Below are 21,864 nucleotides of genomic sequence, written 5' to 3'. Positions count from 1 at the left end.
GTTGTAAATTAATAATTAATTAATATGCAAATTTTTAATAATCAACTTACACTGTGTACAGTAGCTGGACATTGTTTCTGCTGCCACCAGATTTGTAGTATTAATTGGTGTATCATGGTGTATCACCGTTCGTAAATAAATAAGATAAAATTACAATCTGACAATTACAAATTAACCTTAATTATTTATTCTAAACCCCCCCCTCCCGTATAATTTTTGTCGTATAGGTAAAATAGTTAAAATGGATTGGACAGCCACTGCAAAATATTATAGCACGCAAGCACGGCCACCTTTTGTTTTAACTCATTATAGTGATCGTTTCAGTTTTAACTTATTGGCCGCACTAAATCTGACAACATGGTGAACATATCGGCAATCCTGCATCTACACCTGTAGCCAATCACAGAATTGCGCTCAATTTGGCGTTTACTTGTGTACTAAAGCGCATCTTCTATTCGTCAAAGGAATAACGTACTAGTTCGTCAGACCAGATGCAGAAAGGATGGCCGTGTTGTTGTTCTGCAAGGAAGCTCACTGTTGCAAAAGCCAGAGCTGGTTCTCCAATGGTGTTTTTAGTTGTAAAATATCACGGGACTTTATGTGACATTGTTTAAAGTGAACACTTTAAAAGACTAAGGCGTTTTATGGCCTAGTGAATGAGTAATTCTTTATTTTCGTAAATTGTATGTCAGCAAGCTCACCTAGGGTTGGCTTATGGTGGCGTCTGGTGCGGATTTTATTATAAGACTTTGAATGTAAATGTCAAATGGGTGATCAGACAATTGAAAGAATACCGATGGATCTAGCACCTACGCCAGTTTTGAAGGTTGAGCCTCCAAGAAACTCTCCAGGGGTAAGACACATTATCAGCCCTTTTGTTCTAGTTTCACCTCATTTATAACTGTAATTCTTCTTTAAATCATAATTCATGTAATATCCAAGTATCTCCATTGATTGCACAAAATTTTGCCTTTGTTCAAACATTTACGGTCTAGGCTTAGGTACAGATCAAGGCTAGGTTTAGACCAATGGATAGGCCTAGGCCTAAGTTACTTACATCATTAGATAATTTTTTGTAGTGTTCATCCTTGAACTCTTTGTAGGATCAGTGTAGGCTAGTAACCAATGTAGTTTAACTTAGTCAGTTATAGATAAGTCTAGGCCCTACAAAATGCCCCTATTCAAGTAGTATGGCTCAAGCCAAACATTTAAAAATGTGTGTAGGCTAAGTTAGCTCAATCACTCCTCAAGATAGGCTGGACTGGGAAGTCACGAGCTAGGGGACGGTTATGATTAATGCTCATGGTGCCTAACAGACATCTTAGTCTTAGAATTAAGTTTAATTGTTGAATTTATTTCAAAGCCAACTCTTAAAACTGCAGGGAGACCCCTTTTTCCAGTCCAAAACCATTAACTTAAGGATTATGAAACTTAGGCCTAACTTAGATGTGCTGGAAATTGAACCCGTCTCACCCACACCGAAGTCAGAGATGCTATCTTTTACTAGGCTAGCAACACACACGATGCCTAGAGAAAGGGCGAAAGAGGAGGCCATATGGTTAACTAACAACACTTTGCATTAAGCTACTTATTCATGTTGGGCCTAAATGGAAAATAACTAGGTGTGAACAGGTTAATAATAGATCACAATATAATGACATTAATCTCACTTAAAGTTATATCTGCGAAACCATAATCCTTACCATCCAATCCAATCGCAACACAACCACAACACCAGAAGTAGGGTACACTTCCATATCTGTTGGCACCAACAACCGAATGAGTAATATTGATTATTCGATTGTTTAATTTGATACCGGTACCTATATCGTTTGGTTGGTTAGATTAGGTTAACCTTCCCTAACTAACCAAACGATATATCGAATAATCGATAGATCGATCAATATTACTCTTTTAGTTGTTTGTGCCAACAGATATAGAAGTGTACCCCAGAAGTAAAATAAACATAGACATACCACAACACAGACTTAAAAAACAAACAACACAATCACATACTCTTGGAATCAATGTTCTATAATCAATTACCCCAACATCTAAAATCAAACACAGACTCAATTTTGGAAAAAAATTAAAATTGTACCTAACTGCAAGGCCATACGACACAATAAAATATTTCATAGAGGAGCACACACACACAAAACATAAATAACGAAACCTGAAACACAGAAAACCTCAAAAAAGGATAATAGTTGACGACTCCCCGATCAGACAATTGTGGCGAGGACACCGTAAGTAAGAGAGTAAGTAAGGTCGAAAGGGCCGTTTGCCCTGCTGTATCCAACATTAATTAAATTAATCAATTTTTGTTTTAAAATATGCAAGCATAAAAAATTAATTTACAGTAAGTTAGGCTAAGTTACTGTAGTGGAAGGATTTTTTAAGAACCAATAGGTAGTCAAATAGGCACTTTATGAAATGTGTTACAACACCAAGTTGTTAAGTGGCAACTAGTAGGCATGTAGGCAATGAGGTTAGGCCTAGTTTTATGTGGTTACAGTAAGTTAGTAATACAAAGGACACTAACTTAATTAAACTTGTAACTGCTGGTTAATTTTCAAAAACGCCACAGTTTGCATGTCTAATTAAGTTTTTAATTTAAAAATATTATTCATAAGGAAGTTGTAGGCCTACCTACTAAGTTATTGTTTTTTTTTTTTTGCAGAAGGAGACACATAATATTAAGCTTAAATTAGTTCTAAGCTTGCATTATTTGTGTAATGTACCTACAATCTAGAACCGCAATTTAAACTTAGCCTATTACCTTTTTATAATGTGTTTATTATTAATTTTAGTTTAAATGACTTGTATATTTTTATAAAAATTGTTACGGGCAATAGCCATAAAACAAAACAATAAATGATAGGTTGTTTAATATAGGCCTAAGTTTAATTACGGTACTACGGTAGGCAGGCCTACTTTAGGGAATCTTATTTACTTTTTGGAAATAAATACCGGTATTGTTTTGTCCTACATTTAGGCCTTCCATAAAATTTAATTTTGTTTGGCTGTGGGAATTTTCAAGTCAACAGACAAAGAAAATAACTCTTCAACTGTGCCAACCATACCCTCCTCAAATACAGGATGGCTATTGCCTTGGTAATAACAGCAATAATGCTTAAACATAAACAACAGCTGGTCAAGTATGGCAAAAATGTGGTGTTGTCACTTTTGTTTCGCCATGGCCATATTCTAGAGGATGCTATGTCCCGACCCAAAAAATATTTTGGAAAACTTAACAGGATAGCCAACATCTTTGTCAAACATCCATGCCTAAAATTAATAATAAATCAATCTGTTGATTATGAGCTTTAAAACCATCTAAAATAATGGACCAGTCATTTTGTGACCGATGGCACTACCTACAGAACAGCCGTAATCAGCCATAAAATGACCGATTAGCAGTACTAGGGTTAAACTCCCAATAAAAAAATGATGTTAAAAGATCGTATGGATAAAATACCATCAGTTGTGCTGCCATTAGAATTAATAATTTTTGAAGGCAGCTGCAGCCTATTACAGTCTGTATTTGCCTTGATTATTTTTAAATCTATTTTCAATTTAGATTCAATGTATATAACACTTTCTATGTTACAGAAAGTCATAAAACAAACAGATTTGGACAGAAAATTAATAATTAGGCCCAATTTAAAATAAACTTCTTAAATATTCATTATTGGGCAAATTTGAACAAATGAGCTAATCTAACAGCTGATTTATGTAGTGTGGAATGCAGAGTGAAGGCCCTGGGGGATTCAAAAGTGAAAGTAAGCCTGTGTGTAAGATAGGCCTACTATTAATATATCTACAGTATCTAAAACTTGAATCTCAATTGGCTCTTAAGTTTGGTGTAGTCAGGAAACAAACACACAAATAGACCCTCTACTGTACTAGATTTTATCAGATAATTTAAATTAACGTATAACCTACCACAGGAAGATAAAACTACCTATACTGAATAATGACCAGAGACAAAGTTTCAACAGTAATAACTTTGTTTTGTTTGTGTCCTTCAAAACAGTGAGTTGCGGATTCATTTTATGTTAATGGTTCAAGTTCAAGACAGTGATGCATATTTTGTCATTTATCAGTTTTTAAATTAATAGTCAATGATTAAAATTAAAATGCCTATATTTTGGGGTTTAAGTTTGAATCTTGTCTGAGATAGTTCTGTAAAAAATAATGTGAGATTGTGTGGTTGAGTTAATAGTAAATCCTCATTGATTAAAACTAATAGGCTAAGCGTCTCAAGTTGTTTGGATTAACTTGTAATTAATTTTTGTATTATGTGAAAAATATCCTAATAAAAAATACAAAATCAGGTTTTTTTGGTAAGGTACCCTGTAGCTAATTAAACACAAAGGTAGGCTGCATATTTAGAAAAGGGCTTTAACCCTTTCCTTACAGAGTTATTTATTTAAGTATCATGCAGTTAGAACTGAGTAAAAAAGGACCAATAAACAATGTTTTAGTAAAAAAAGTCGCTAAAATGTAATTTATGAAATAAATGCCTAACTTGTGTTTAAATCGATATACATACAATTTATTTTCATATGACACTAATTTTAAATGTAAAATATTTTATAGCAATTTTCAATACATATGCATTTTTTTATATGCATAACTTATAAAAAATATTTTTTGAAAGCAAGCCTTGAATTTTTTTATATCAGGCCTAAGTAACTGGAGCTCCAGCTCCATTGATTGAGAGCGTGAAGTCACTTGGAAGTCCAAAACCAATGGTGGGATTCCGGCACAAAATTGCTAAGAGGTTAAGGACCTAAAATTAACAATACAAGAGCTGGCTGGACACAAAATATAAATTTATTCAACAAAATATAACATTATTTAAATATATAACAAGCTGGGATGGGCACCGCCCGTCTTTAGGCGGCAATGGGTTAAAAGATAATTAAAATGAAAACAGTGTATTCATCTACTAAACTGTAAAACAGTAACTACACTCAATATGGATTTCAAACTTAACCTTTAAATGCCTATGCCCAACTTTTTAGTTAAACTTAAAATAGGTATTATACCTTCTGCAAAGATTCGTGGCAGCTGAGGTATTAGGACGGTCGGGTGGTGTCCCAGCCCCTAAATTAGCCCTCGCTCGACTGCTCAGGGTTTTGACCATGAGTCACCCACTAGGCTCAATGCATAGTTGGAAGAATTTTATTATATCACCATAAAGTGTATTAAATAACGCCAGTTTTGTAACCTGCGTCAAATAACAAGAACATTTAGCCCAAACAGGAAATAATTGCAACGATATTGAGTATACATTTGGTTTTAAAATAATAGACAGTTTTCGTGTCATGGTATGCTTAATATCATCGCAATTATTTCGTGTTTGGCCTCAATGTTCTTGTTATTTAATGCAGGTTACAAAAATTACGTTATTTAATACACATTACAGTGATATACAATCATTTTACCAACTATGCATTGAGCCCAGTGGCTGACTCATTGTCAAACCCCAGAGCAGCCGAGTGAGGGCTAATTTAGGGGCTGGGGCACCACCCGACCGTCCTAATCCTTCAGCCGCCACAAATCTTTGCGGAAGGTATAGTATTAATTAAAACAAAATACTGTTAACAAACACAAACACCGTTGTAGATTGTAGTAATATTTGTCCAGTCATACAAGAGCTTTCAACACATTACATCAAACACTCATTAATCTAGACCCCTTATAGACTTTGCTTAGTTCGGACAGCCCTGTGAGAATTTTTATACAAATTTTATTCATTTCAGTTAAGAATGTGCTATTTCAGTAGCACATTCTTAACTTAAAATTTGTATATTGCACATTACTACAATCTGCAACAAAGTTTGACAACAGTTAATAGTACAACAGTTAACAGTGTTTACAACAGTGTGATTGATTGATTAGGTAAAGTCATTCTTTTTACAGTTTTTTTTATCTGTTAAAACCTAAAATATTTCAGTCTACAAGGTAGCAAAAATCTATAAATAACTCAGAAAAATGAACATAAATATAAATACACATGCAGAATAGTTTATTTCAGTTTAAGGAAATAGTGTTTATATCAGTGTCTAATCTTAGATCTACACACCGTTGTAATACATAGGCTATGTTTAGTATATGATGGGTTAACTGAAAATTTTGTATCCGAAATGGCACTCCCCCCTTTATTTTGGTTAATTCGGGTTCCACTATATTTTATTTTTAACTATATGCACTATGCCCACATGAAAATAGAAGGATAAAAGGCACTTAGCCTAAATGAATCTCTTAGAAAAACCAAACATCCACAGGCATATTGATTTCATCCTTTTTTTACAGCATAATTTGTGCTTTTACAAGTTGTAACTGAAAAAATATGAAGTTTTAGCGAATTTCCCTATAGGGAAGTAGCTTTTACCGTAGGTCTCATGGTAAGACCTAAGCCCGGGACCGATTTACTTTTTCATTTTGATGTCCCCAGAGGCCAAAAACACCATTCGTTCAAATTTTTATATATCTATATATATATCTATATATCAATGTATGCAGAACACATATTAGAAAATAATCACAATTATGGCAAATTAGAAGAATGTGTCAAAATTCTAAATTATGAAAAAAAGGGTGAAAAAATTGACATAAAAGAAGAGATACAAATATACCTTCACTCAAAAGAATACGGCGACCACATTCTCAATGTAATGCAAAAACAAAAGCAAAATCCAATACATGAAAAAATCAGACAAATCAGGGAAGAATCTTGCACATTTACATGTTAAAAAATACACCTAACCATTTAATCAAAATTTAATATGAATTCAAAACATATGTTATTAACTATTTATTTATTTTATTTGTTTACATACTTTTATATAGCTCATACTATGATCATGGCCTTAGTGCCGAAATACGTATCAGTTTAAATAAAAATGAATTTCAGGGTACTCTGGTTTTTATTATTTCGCTTATTAATTGAAAAAGTAGCCCTAAAAAGTGAACAGAACTATCAAAATATATATATATATATATGTGTGTCCATCCGCACGAAAACTTGAGTAATTTTTGTCCGATTTTGATAAAATTTGGTTTGAAGGTGTAAGGCGGGATAAACTTGAATGAGTTCGCGAACCAGCATGATCGGACTATGGGAACGGGGGTTTATGGGGGGTTTTATGGGGTAAAAATAGGTTTTTCCCATTTTTGACCCTAAAAACACAAAATTTCACAATTTATTCCTAAACCATTTTGTAGAGCTTAAAAAAACAAATAATTTAGTGAAGCGTTATTATGCGCCTAATTGTAACGGAGAAAAATCAAAAAAATTGTAATTTTAAAATTCCCATGTAATTCTTATGGAGAATAAGTCAACTGTTGTAGTTTGCTTGTTTATGAACATATTTTGATCAAATTTGGAAAATATATTAATTTCTTACTAAACCACAGTACCTTTTAATATTTTACATTAAAAAAAACTTGTTTACCCTCCCTGTTGCAGCAAACCTAAGTACTCATTAAACTAATTCTGTTAAAATAGGGAATAAATGTGATATTTTTAAGGAGACATTTTAGTTTAAATCCAATCAAGCAGATGGAAATTCGCTAAGTCTGCAGGTTTGCTGCGGCGGGGGTATTTAAGATATATTTAACATTCAGCTTCAAAAGCATAAACACATCCCAGTGATACTGTAGATCCAAACCAAGACAAGGTCTCTTCTGCAGGGTCACACAATTACTGGTACTAGTTGCTCTGCCTGTGCTTCACATCAGGGCGAGAAGTTAGAGAATAATGTGGTTCTTGAAATCCTCTGTAAAAACCGTTATAGGTACCGGTAACCTATTAGTGATTACAAACTCAATTGTAGGCCCACTGCTTAACAATGACTAGCGGTACTGGTATCTCTTTCTCTTTGGTTTATGTAGCCTATTTGAAATCAACACCGTGGCAAAATCAAAACTAATAACTTTATAGAAATGGGAACATAGAACAACTATTTCAAGAATAATTTAAAGGTTAAATCAGAAAAGATGTAATCAAAATAGTAGCCTAAACAAAATAAAATGCAACTGTTGATGCCTATGTAATATTTTAAATTTTAATAAAAAGCCCTTTAGTTAAGAGAGGGTTTAAAAACTAAAATTATTCTAGAAAATTTCTCAGCAATACCTTTCATTCAAGTAGGCACTTTGCAGTTGATAGGTTTGAGAAACCCCTTGAGGTTTTCACAAAGGTTCAAGTTCCTCATTAACTTTATTATTTTAATTAGCTTATAGTTAAATCCTTAATTTAACATTATTAGTTAAAATCCTGTATTTACGTTATGTAACACTGTAGCTACTGAATTTAAAATCTTGTACTTACAGCATACATATCACCCTTATATAGTCCAACGATATTGTCGTACAGGATGTAAAAAATGTTATCAGTACCGGTAGATAGGTGTTGTTTAAACAGAGTGGGTTATCATATGGTTGTTGTCTAGCAGCTGTAAATTGATTTTATCTATGATCAGCTGATATGCTCTGTGGTGATCATGTTACAGGCGGCTCTGTTGAGAACAGTCCCGTTACCTCAGCAGCAGAGATATTTGACAACGAATATTCAGTCTTCGACATCTTCAGTTTCTACTCCAAGTCCTGCTTTGGTGAAACAAGGTATGTGCTTTGGTTCTGTTTTAAGTAGTTTGTGTTGTAATTGTAAGGCTGTAGCATGGTTTTATTTTGGAATCTATTGTTTTATAATTAGAAAAAATGTTTTGTCTTTCACTAGAATGTGGACATAGAAAATCTAGTTTTGGTTAATGGCCGCTATGCGTCACACATTATACCCAATTTCTTGTTTACCAAGCAGTAAACTAAATAAAGGAGATCTAGTTTTGCTTAAGATTACTGGCAATATCATGTTTGTCGTAAATCTAGGTTGCGTCAACTATCCTCACAACCTGTGGCGTTTAAGCTACGATATTGGCGATTGTTGTCGATTGATTGTTATGACAAAATCGTTGGTGTAGGAAACGACAACTGAACACCTTAACTTAACCATAGGAGACAATTTACTGAAAATCACAGGCCCAAAGTCCCAGCTTTGATGATTATTAATATTAATTTAAACATTTTAACTACAGAAATAGTATAGTCTATCGCTTCAAAAATCTCAAAATTTTATTAGTTTATGGCCAATATGTTTTTGATTGTATATTATATTTTAAAACAAGCTGAAAATCATAAATCGAATCTACACACCACTATAACACATGGAGGAAATTTGGAACAAAGTTAGAGAATCACAGATTAGAATTTTATAAGAAAAAAACCACCTACATGGGGAACAAATTTCTTAAAGCACTACCAGATGAACTAAGATTAGAAAACAATGCAAACAAACTTAAGGCAAAACTGAAAACGATCTTAATAGAAAAAAAATATACTATCTTCAGGACTTCTTTACTTGTATGTGAGTTTGCATTGAGAGCAGTGTAGGTTTGTCTGGGGTTGGTGATCCTACAAACTATGTTGATGGTACAGTATATTAGGTATATATATATATACCGCTGGAGGTTAGATGTAGTGCATGCCGAGGCATGCGGCCTAAGTCTGCCACAACAATGCAACTGTCTACGTCCGCTTTGCAAGTTATTTTTAAACGATTTTAGATTATTTCAAACAATAATAAAATATTACATAACCCCAAAAGTGTCTTTTTTTCAATTATCAATCATTAGGATGGCTTAAAAATTGCACACCTATTTACTGTTTTTAAAATTCACACCAAACACCCTAATTTTTTAAATGCACTACATCTAACCTCCAGCGGTCACGTATTACTAAAGCTGCCATATCTCAGTTAATATTCATCCGATCTTAAAGATTAAGGTTTCAATCGATTTGTATTTAGATTATCTTAAAAAAGTTATTCGTGTAAATTTTTTGTAAACTCAACGGTTTTTGAGTAATTTAAGAAACAAAATGTTAAATGGCCGCCATTTTGTTTTTGAATTTTAAAAATGTTCATAATTTTTTTGTAGCTTTGTCTAGTTGTCGTAAATGTTTTTGCAAAGTTTCAATTTCGTATCTCTTACCATTTTTTAGAAAACAATTAATAAGCGAAAAAAACAAAATGGTGGATGTGTGAGTAGCTAAGGACTTCCGGTCAATTTAAATATGATATTTGGATTTGTTTCTTACCCAGGAACAATACCCTAAAATATCCGACACAAATTCTGAAACACCCTGTATATATATTTAGGTGACATTTTTATTTGACAAGATCAATCCAGACATCTAGTCAACGATCAAGTTGGTAATGGTAATGGTATTATGTACATGTGACGCCATTTCTTGTATTTATGTACAAAGACAAATAAAGATGATTGATTGATATATGCAATAATTACTAATCAGACAACTGGACACAACGTGCACTAAGGAATTTAAGGGTTGAGCAAAATATTGATATTAAAAGATGACACTTGAAATTACATTAGGCCTAAAGTAGTTGATAGGTGATATCTGAAACGGATTATTTACTGAAATATATTAGTCTAACACCATACCTCGCATGGGGCCTTACCCCCATGCTCGTGGATGTGGCAAGACAACCCGGGAGCTGCTCGCTTCTCCTGATGTGGCCGTGCGCATGCGCGAGCACTTTGTCTTCTGTTTGACAATGGCTTGATCTACTCTACACGTTTGCCTTCTTGGCGGGACATTTAAACCGTTGTGGAGGTTAAGCTCCACAAACCCTTTTGCAGGTGGCAAAGTTAATTTGACATTTCTGTAATTTTTGTATATGTTGTGGAAGATGATTTGGGTATATTAGGATATATCGGGTTTCTTAATGATTTGTACTTTGACTTGGACAGTGAAAATAAGTATGGTAGTATGTTTACTTTTATCTTAGATGTTGTTACATCTAAGATAAAAGTTACAAAAGCAAAATACAACATGGGGGAGCTAACATGGATAGTGGTAGAGCGCAGGACTTCGGTTTCTGAGGTCCCGGGTTCAAATCCCGCCAAATCACTTATGGATTTTATCTTCCGGTATGTGATAATGCCGCAACCCCTAGGTCAAGCCTGAAGTAATGTGAAATACAATTCCTGGCTCGTGCCTAGATTTCAGGGCAGGAAAAAAAGCCAAATAACAAAATAAATTTGTTTTAATGGGAAAATAAGATCGTATCACCTTTGAGTAAAAACGAGGATACAATTTTTTCACTCCCCATGTGATGTCAGTACAAAGTAAAAGTAAGCATTGCTCAAAATGTTTTTCTTGAATTTACATTTTGGTGTATGAATTTTAATATTTTAGCTGGGACCTACTTTGGAAATGAGTAGGACACTATTTTGTTTTGTGCTCTGTGCAATGTATAGTTAGTTAGAACTGCGTGTTGTGTACAGGTGTGTCAGGGTCCACTATGGGGCCAGCAGTCATCAATAGACTGACCACGATGCCTGTGTCGGCCGGTACTACCTCTACCTACCACGTACCTCGAGGTCAGTACCCTACAATATAAGATAATCTTAGTCCTAAAATAATTTACTATACAATAACATCTTCATCAAACAGCTTCAGACTAACAGATTGTGACTTGTATGTTTACGTTGCTTAAGAAATTATGTCCACCTTTATTTAGTAATCGTGATATAAATCGAGCAATTATCTCTTAATAACATAACTCACCATCACCAAAGATTAACTTCAAACAAAGAATTGTATGTTTACTCTGCTATGGAGTGTGTATGAGTCATATACAGGTGGTTATGGGATTATGGAACCATCAAAAGTCCAAACGAATCAAAGCTGAACTAGAGGAAGTAAATTGTGTAAACATTTCTACTGTTGAAAATTTGCTCGGGTTATAGCTTGCTAACCTCATTTTTTTAAAGTACCATCAAATTATAACTGTTAACGTATATTTGTGTTGTTATACCAGTTTTTTGTTGATAGGAGCCGCAGCAGTGGCTAACATTGCTGTCCCAAGGTCTACGCTAGCAACTCCAATAATCAGAGGGTCCTCTACATTACAAACCATCGGAGTCGCCACCTCGTCCAGCCAACAAGGGTAAATTGTGTATTTTTGTTACACTGGCTTTAACTACAGTAGAACCTCTTTAATCCTGTAGTCCGAACTTCCACTAATCCGAACGCCTCATTGCTGTTCTCTATACAGTAGTTCATTATTGAATACTGTATTTTTTATATACACACCATAATTGTTTCTATTGTAATGTACAGTACTGTTTATTCACTATGTTTACTACTGTATTAAATAAACACTGTATTTTACTTTGTAAAGCATTTTTCACTCTTCTCGAAACAATTACGATCCATTTTAGCTGTTGTTATGTAAAAACAACAATATGTTCTGTAATCCAAACTATTCACTAGTCCGAACAACCCCCGGTCCCAATTAGTTTGGATTAAAGAGGTTCTACTGTACCTTTGTTTTTGAAAGGAAAGAGGTTCAGCTAGCTCAACTGAGAGAGTCCAGGGGCTAAGTAGTAGATAAACAAAATTAAAGGATAAACATAACACATATTTGGCCGCACCATCAAAACCCCTCCACCTCCCTCGATCTTCTGTGTCATCCTGACTTTCCATCCTTTATTAGGACAAAGTGTCACAGCTCCAAGGCTCTGATTTTTCAGGTAAGCTAGCTGGACTCTATCCCTTTTTAACAACTTCTTAGGCAGTAACTGGAAATAAAATTGATTTTTTTTATAGATGGTATCTACTTTACTTTAATACCAATGAAATGGCGACCATACAAAGTAGGTATTTTAAGCCAAGTATGAATGGAGATGAGCGTAGGATGAGTGGCGCGATCTTGTAGTCTTGTTAGTGACTAAGGCCGACATATTCCTTAAACACATCTGTTAACTACTACCCCATACAGCTAATGGCAACTAAGGGACCTACAGTTTATAGTGGAATTCGAAACAAATTTTTGCCTTGGTATTAAACAATTGGTCTAATTATCAGGATAGTACTGCGGATGTTAATCCACACCAGGGAGTATCGTTTCCACAGTGCATTCCTCTAAATATCCACAATTCGTGACCTCCTAGTAGCTGGATTACAGGACGTCGCCACCATCCCAGTCCATAATAAACGTCCATAAAATACTATGTCAGTATTTGTGTGAATGATAACATAAACTAGATCTGAAAAATTAAATGATTGAGATATACAAAGTGTGGTTTAACGTAAGCTTTGTAAGTTTTTAGTGTTGGTGTTGGTCTAAAGAACAAGTTTGGAACAAAATTGTTTGATTTTGGTTGCATAACTTTTTACCAACAAAACATGGTCCAATGCCACAACAAAGTGCACAGTAAAATCTTCCAAAGACGAAGTTGTGTGATGAACAGTTGATAGTTACTTCATTGATGCTGTTTGTCTGCTAGGTTCATGAGAGCCGTGAGCCCGGCTGGTAGAGGAACTACCTCCTGGGTGGGAGTCACCACTCACGCCACTGTCAGGCCTACCAACAACAACAATATCACTCAGAACCGCATGGCGGGTAAGACTAGTTATACAACAGTTTAGGTAATCATTTATAGGCTTAAAATTTTTTTTAAAGCTTACAATTTTTTTATCCAAGCTGAAGACAGTTTTACATTTTTGTCTGGTATTTATGGTTCTTGTTTGCACCTAATATTTTTTCTTATAGCGGGTAAAACTAGTTTTTCGATAGGTTAAATATGCTCCTTTGGATTGGTTTTGAAAGGCACTAGACTATCATTGTTATTTGTAGAAAATAAACTTAATTTATTATTTTTAGATAGAAGAAAGAGATAGCTGCTATATTTTCTTAGAAAAAGTCTAGGTAGGCCATAATACTGACTCACAGAAAACACACACTAATACATTCCCTGATAGTATTTGTCAAGTGTAGATGTTACTGTATTTGCTGTTGCCACATTTGTGGTGTTGCCACCAGCATCACAGCTAAATTGTGAATTTCCAATTGCTAAAGGATATCATACACAATTAAAATCCTGCAAAAAATAGTACTATATAACAATGTTCTTAAATTTTTTGGGTTTCCCTAAAACATTATCTGACCTATCAGTATTACAAAATTTATACAAATATAATAGTATAAAACAGGAATTTAATTTTAACAAGTAAAAAGCATTTTTTTAGTGGCATTCTGTATGAAAATAGGCCTAAATAAAGTGTTTTAAGGGAAAGCAGTTCAACTCCTCAAACATTTCGTGGATATGTCATGAATCGAACCCGTCCCTCTCGTACTGAAATTCAAGACGCTTGAGGAGCATCACACCATGCCCTACAAATTTACTATTAATTTCTAGATGACCTTGGTGTGATAATATTTTGTCCAGTCCAAATTATTTAATAACCCTGAGTGTACTTCATGATAGAATTGAAGAGTTTATATCTGTAGGATTTCAGTGATATATGAGTGTTATGTATTGTAGTAACTACAAGGATAGGCCCTGGTACAACTGTCAGTACGAGACCTGTCTTACTACAAGCTGCTCCTCCTCACAAACAACTGTCCATCACTCAGACCCCCAACCAGGTAACTGACTCACCTTAGTTGAGACCTAATACTTGTTTGCTAGAGTATGTGTAACATCTGTGATTGCTTCACTGTCTGTGGGCACTTACGATCACATAGGATATAACTATTGACCATTGGCTACTGAAGTAGACATCCCATCTATATGAACCAGCTGTCACCAATATTTAACTAAAAAAGAACAACTAACTGTGTGAGCCAATCACAGAATACGCTAGAGTCTAAAATTCAACTTTCTGTCTTGTTTTAGCGAATTTCCCATATAGGGAATAAGCTATTACCGTAGTACTCATGGTAAGACCTGGACGCGGGACCGATTTTTTTTTTTCGTTTTGAGGTCCCTAGAGGCCAAAAACACCATCCGTTCAAATTCATATATATATATATATATTTATATGTTTATATATTTATATATTTATATATATATATATATATTTTGTTATTGTATACATCAATGAGGGCTACTTTAAATGTTACTAAGCAAATCAAAATACCACAGTACCCTAAAAAAACCATTTTATTTTATATTACTTACATGTTTCGGACATTAATGCCATGATCACAGTATAGTATATAACCTATTAGTTTCTTTTATTTACAAACAATATTAGATATTTCTTATTAAAGAACAGGTGATAATTTTTATGTTAAGGGAAGGAGGTGTTTTCTTTAAGATGTATAATTTCATTGAATATTACGTTTTGATTTTGAATTTGTGTCAAGTTTAGTAAATTGTCTTTGTCATTAATATGGTGAGTATAAATATAAAAGTCTTCCTTTGTATTCATTTTTTCTCCTTTATTTTCAATATCCAGAATGTGCATGTTTTTATTCATTTCTGAGTATGTATGGTCGGTCTGAAGTATATGTTCGGCGTATGAGGATTTTTGTGTTGTCATATTGTTTGATCTGATTGCCTGTATATGCTCTTTGTATAAAAAATACTATAAAAAATGAATACAAAGGAAGACTTTTATATTTATACTCACCATATTAATGACAAAGACAATTTACTAAACTTGACACAAATTCAAAATCAAAACGTAATATTCAATGAAATTATACATCTTAAAGAAAACACCTCCTTCCCTTAACATAAAAATTATCACCTGTTCTTTAATAAGAAATATCTAATATTGTTTGTAAATAAAAGAAACTAATAGGTTATATACTATACTGTGATCATGGCATTAATGTCCGAAACATGTAAGTAATATAAAATAAAATGGTTTTTTTAGGGTACTGTGGTATTTTGATTTGCTTAGTAATATATATATATATATATATATATATGTGTCCGTTAGCACGATAACTCGAACAAAAATGATCCGATTTTGATGAAATTTGGTACAAACGTGTAAACCTACGTTTATTCGAACGAGTTCGCGATCCAGCTTGATCGGACCATGGGAACGGGGGTTTACGGGGGGTTTTATGGGGTAAAAATAGGTTTTTCCCATTTTTGACCCAAAAAACATAAAATTTAGCAATTTCTTTCCAAACCATTTTGTAGAGCTTAAAAAAACAAATAATTTAGTATAATGAAGCGTTATTATGCGCCTAATGGTTACGGAGAAAGTTCCAAAAAATTGTAAATTTAAAATTCCCATGTTATTCTTATGGAGAATAAGTAAACTGTTGTAGTTTGCTTGTTTATGAACATATTTTGATCAAATTTGGAAAATGTTTTTATTTCTTACTAACTATTAACATTTACAAAAAAAACAAAAACAGTTTTACCCTAACTGATGCAGCAAACCTAAGTACTTGTTAAACTAATTCTATTTAAATAGTGAAAAAATGTTATATTTTTAAGTAGACATTTCAGTGTAAATCCAATCAGTCAAATGGAAATTCGCTTAGTCTGCAGGTTTGCTGCGGCGGGGGTATTTTTTTTTGTTGATGACTAAGTAAATGGGTCTTGTGTTCAACAGAAATTTGTAATTTAGATCAGCACAATCTTTTGATGGCTCACCTCAACTACAACGATTTTGATCAAACAACTGGTGACAACTTTAACATGGGGATGGAATGTCTAGTTGTATCAATAGTAAAAGATAAAACTAAATTTCATGATGGATAGCCTCTGGATCATTAAAATTAGCAGAATATGGTTTACTTTACCTTGCCTAAAATGATCCTGTGTAGTAGTCAAACACGACAGCCTTTTGCACGACCAACAATTTGCCAATGGTTACAACACCTCGTTAATTGACAAATTGATAAGGAAGCACAACAACAAAACCAGACAAAGCAATGCAACAGATAACAAACAATATGTCAGCGCTGAATTTGGCACAGTCCTAAATAACACCCTAAATAAACAGATGGCCCGAAATAATATTACGATAGCCTACAAAACTTCGAATAAACTTTCCAACATCCTACAACAGACCAAGAACAACCCCCGTAGTAAAGAAAATAGTACAGGAATTTATAAAATCAAATGTGACAACTGCCCACGTTTTTACATCGGACAAACTGCTCGTTCATTCAAAACCAGAAAAAAAGAACATTTACCGAAAAGAAACAGCAAATCCGCTTTCGCCGACCATCTCATCAACCACAACCATAACTACACTGATATAGAAACAAATCTGGAAGTCATGCATTTTTGCAACAACAGGAGGCGCATGGATACAATAGAAGAATTTGAAATCTATAGAGCAGCTAGAGAACATCCAGACCATATCTTGAACGAGCAGCTGTCATTCAAATCAAATATTAATATTATTTATAACACCGCCATCCGCATCATGAACTCGACCAATCAGCGTAAGGGTCCTGATAAACAACAGGTGATGGGGAGGGAATTGAACGTCTCCGATACCACCGTGACCACGCGCCAGTCATGACCTACACATTACCGGCGCCGCGTCGCGTGTTCGCGGTACTTGGCCAAGTGTTTTAATATGTTGTGTTTGTGTGAACTTCATGTACTTTATGTGTTTTTGACGTGCTCAACCGCGGGCGAAATGTGTTGATTTTGTATTTCTTCACTTTGAAGATGTGCTCATTGTAGCACGAAACAGCTGTCGTGTTTGACGACTACACAGGATCATTTTAGGCAAGGTAAAGTAAACCATATTCTGATAAAACTAAACCCTTTCATTAGGATATAATTCAAGTAAATTCACTAATAATGAACTACAAAAATCAACCTCTTGTGGATGGAGTTATTACACATTGTTTTATATTGTAGAGTAGAGATAAACATATATATTTTTAAATTATTTGTCCTGGAAAATAAAAAGCTACGGGAGGCAACAGTATTACTATATATTTATTATCTAACTACATGATAGTTACCGTGGTGTATGTTCAGGTACAGATAACAGAGAAGAAGATGGTCAGTAAGGGCCCCGGTGTGGGGAGAGGTGTGAGACTAGGTGGGGCTACAGGAGGCCCCCGCATTACACCTCCACTCCGCCCTGTAGTCAGTCTACACCCTACGGCTGTGTTGGTGTCAAGCCCGACACCCCCTCCACCCACGCGTCCTGGCACTGGTGAGTTGTAGCTATTCTCTTTCAGATTAGGATTCTTTTGAAAAGGATACAGTTGTGCTTGCTTTTCTAGGAACATTAAACCAGGGTCTAATAGATACACAAAATAAGGCCACAAAACAAAACTATAATATTTTGTACTGTTGGACTTATTAAAGGAAAAAAATCTCTTCTAACTTGCTATCCGAACACGTCCTATGTAACAATAAAACATCAGTGTATTAGATACAGTGTATTCAAATTTTGGCAGGTGAGCTAGCTGAAATAAATTTTTGTAAAATCTTATCAGTCACTTGGCTTTCCTTTTAAAATATCTCTCTCAGATAAGTGATCATTTTGTTGCTGGCTTGAACCTTGACAATCTGCCAGGGACACAGGTGGGTGTCAGCAAGCTTGCAATACGGTTGGATTACACAAATGTTACCGTATTTACCCTTTATATAAGCTATCTTGTATCTGAGAATGAATAATTGTCAAGTATAACATAATACTGAATTAATTTAGGCCTACCTAAATTTTATATAAACACGCTAAAAGGCAGGTACTTAAGTTTAGTTAACAAATAGGCTAATAAAACAAAACGTAGTAATGTTATTATTCCACCCAATAATCACTACTTTCCCTGTTAAATTGCAGAAACAGAAAAGACTTGTCAAAACACACGTTAAATTCCATTTTTGTACAAGTATCAGTCAATGACTCACTGCATCATCAGATTACAGAGTTTGGCGGAATATAGAGAGCCAAACACATATTTGTTGTCTGATTTGTTGCTTTGCTATTGCTTACTAATGTTTTGATGTAGTATCAGTGCTGACGAGTGCAGTAAGAGTCACGTCGGCACCACCAGGCTCGGGTGTCCAAGGGTCAAAAGTCTACTGCCAACCTTCCGAAGGCTCCGTGTACATCCAGGCGACACACAAGCCTGCACAAAGTACGCCATTTTTATCTATCTACACCAATTTTAGGATTTCAATGCAAACTGATGGAGCTTACACAAATTAATATTGAGAGAGACTGGCTTTTTTAATGAACTTTTGTTGTTATCGCTGTATATCTCTATTAAAATTAATAAAAGTTGAACAGCTGTTTGTATAATGAGCACAGTTTAACAAGAATATCAATTTACAGTAGCAGAATAATAATTGTGATTTAAACATATATTATGAGCTGTTGCAAGATATGTTTTGAGTAAAACAATAATCTTTAGGATACTGGAGTGGACATCCCATATATTTGTACCAGCTTCAGCCAACATTGTCTGAGTAGTTGAATAAGCCACCCTCAGAGTGTTTTGCAGTCTAAATCTCTACTTTCTCCAATTGGCTTTTGTTGCTGTTATTGTTAATGTTATCGTAAGATATTTTTCAGTTAGTTTTAATGGTAAACAAGTGTTCCATTAATTTTTGCTTGGTCAATAATTAAAAAGTTTGATTTTTTGACAAATGTCGGTAGTTGACATTATCAGTGAGCTAATTAAACAAAATTTTGATTAATTTTAAAACTGCTTAGAAATCTAACATGGAAATGTGATATCGACTTCTATCAATTTATTAGTCAAAGGTGAAATGTTCTACTGAATGACTGAAAAATTTAGATTTTCATGAAAGATAATTGATTGTGTCTGTCTTAACCTCATTGGACACACAAAATCTAAACATTTCAATTTCTTTCAGTTTTGCGTTTTCTGATTCTAGGAAGTGGCCTAATTGTATTTTTTAAATTATATTCAAAACCTGCAATTGATTCAGGTGCCAACGTGGTGAGTATACCAAAGTCACTGTACAGTTTACCAGCCAACAGTTTCTACGATACTTCCACTAACTTCAGAACATTCACGACGGCGCCTGTGTCCACTACTCCTGCCATACAACAAACTAGGCCGACGTTGACACAAGTACAAGGTATTAATAGAATAGGTCTGTAGATGCATGGATTATGTTAGAAATCTAAAACTTTGTAATTTTCAAAACATTTAATTTACCATTCATCGACTTGCGCTTACATCGAGAAGTCAGACTGATGGTAAGTATGTATCTATTTTGATTTTTACATCGATGATAACTTCTATTTAGGGCTGTGCGGGTCTCAAGTGTTGGGTGTGTACCACAACTGAAAGTACACGCGATTTTGCTGCCATTGAATTAGCAAATTCCTAATTTCAGCAATTATAGTCCTGTTTCAATGCTGGGAGTAAAAACAATTGTTTTAGATACACTTAACACCATAAAGTGTGTTGAGTTGGTTTAAAGTAGACATAGAATATTACAAAACTTCATTTTATTTCTAAAAAGGTTAAAGTTTGTTGTATATGTTTAGTATTATTGCACTATCAACTAAATAAATTGAGAAATTATATATTTAATAATAAATGTTCATAGCGGTTTTTAACTTCTGAAAGAGCTTATAATAGCTATGATGGTAAAAATTTACCTCTTACTTCCTGCTGTTATAACAAATATATTACCAGGAATATGCAGCCAACTGCTTGTTTTCATATCCATGTTCATGGAGTGTGATTTTTTCAGCAAGTATAAATGGTGAAATAAACGAAGTAGAAATTTGAATAGAAAATTATACCGTAGTGATACGTTTCTGATTCAGATTAGGGGGTTATAATTGTTAGGTAGAAGTGGTGGTACACTCTTATTAAAATTTACTGTCAACAATAAAGCATTAGCAATAGAATTAGAATCCAAGAGTGTTACTTATTAAATGGAGTACCATTCATGGGAACGGTTATCACAGGCAATCTCTTGTGAGGAAATGACTCGAGGTGGCAATAAACAATGGTTTAGGAAATGTTTTAGGTAATTGAAAGAGGAAATAACTAACCTCTTGCGCTCGGTTGGTCGTTGATAAAACAGTGTGGAATTGTTTAACATTCCCGCCTAAAGACGGGCGGCGCCCGTCCTAGCGCGTCAGGTTACGAAAGACGCCCGTCCTCAAGCATTAATGCATTATTATGCGTTGTTATTAAACCTATTATGGACTTACCTAATTTTCCCCATTTTTTTATTAGTTGCAAAAGTAATATAATCATGCTTAGAATATTATTTTCAATTTATTTCAATAATCACAACACCAAAAGTTGGTAAGGCCATTAGGCCTAGGCCTATTTTGTCGTTTTGCAGAGTTTTACAAAAACAGTTATAAAATGAAGGATTTTATACATAAACAAACCAAATAAAGTTCTTTGTGTAAGGAATTGAATACTATTCACAAATTTGACCAAAAAATAGATTTAAAAAACAATTTAAAAAAAAATTTTTGAAGTCGGCTTAAAAAAAGTAAAAAAAATTTCTATAGGCATATATAAAAAATGCCACCACTGCCTCGATTATGTCACTTATACTGTAACTAACTGTTCTTTACTGTCTTTAGATTACCACTGACTAGCAGGTTCATCAAATCAATCCAGACATAAAATTTGGAAAACAAATGTGAAAGCTTTTTGAGCTTCTGTGCAAAAGACTGTGGCCATTATAGTTGGCTACCCGATCAATTAAGACAACCTAAAATATGATTTCTGATCGCAGTGGGTCAAATAGCATATAGGGCACTGTGCTGGAAGGACTTTTATTACGACTGAAGAACGAATGATCAATGGTACTCCGTCTAATATGTAAGGAGTTAACAATGTCTGAAATTTCAGATGTGTCGGGTTTGGGTTCTACTGTGCCTATCCTTGCTTGATCCCTGCTTTTATTAAATCCTATTTTTGGCTCGCAGGGAGGGAGCTGGGGACCCAGTCGCCCCCGGGCCTCTATCTCTCTACGGCCAAGGTAAAGGTACGTAAGGCTAGTACCTGGGTACCTCAACAGTAAT

At 34.3% G+C, this 21,864-nt stretch overlaps 1 protein-coding gene across 1 annotated transcript in view; it reads left to right on the top strand.

The window, feature by feature from the left end:
* Positions 1-476: 476 nt before the first annotated feature.
* LOC128999993 (histone deacetylase complex subunit SAP130) overlaps positions 477-21,864 on the top strand; it is a 40,053-nt gene continuing 18,665 nt past the window's right edge. Inside the window, exons 1-9 of the mRNA XM_054426824.1 lie at positions 477-853; positions 8,529-8,640; positions 11,385-11,480; positions 11,935-12,049; positions 13,392-13,507; positions 14,430-14,533; positions 17,859-18,039; positions 18,842-18,970; positions 19,788-19,940. Of these exons, the coding sequence (XP_054282799.1) occupies positions 767-853; positions 8,529-8,640; positions 11,385-11,480; positions 11,935-12,049; positions 13,392-13,507; positions 14,430-14,533; positions 17,859-18,039; positions 18,842-18,970; positions 19,788-19,940 (1,093 nt within the window). The 5' untranslated portion in view covers positions 477-766. The remainder of the gene's footprint in view (positions 854-8,528; positions 8,641-11,384; positions 11,481-11,934; positions 12,050-13,391; positions 13,508-14,429; positions 14,534-17,858; positions 18,040-18,841; positions 18,971-19,787; positions 19,941-21,864) is intronic.

This window comes from Macrosteles quadrilineatus, unplaced genomic scaffold (genome assembly GCF_028750875.1).
Source record: "Macrosteles quadrilineatus isolate MER2022 unplaced genomic scaffold, UCM_ALF_1.0 Scaffold_8__2_contigs__length_117827958, whole genome shotgun sequence".
Classification (NCBI taxonomy): Eukaryota; Metazoa; Arthropoda; class Insecta; order Hemiptera; family Cicadellidae; genus Macrosteles; species Macrosteles quadrilineatus.
Note: the sequence above shows the minus strand (reverse complement) of the source record. Positions and strands in the feature narration are given on the sequence as shown.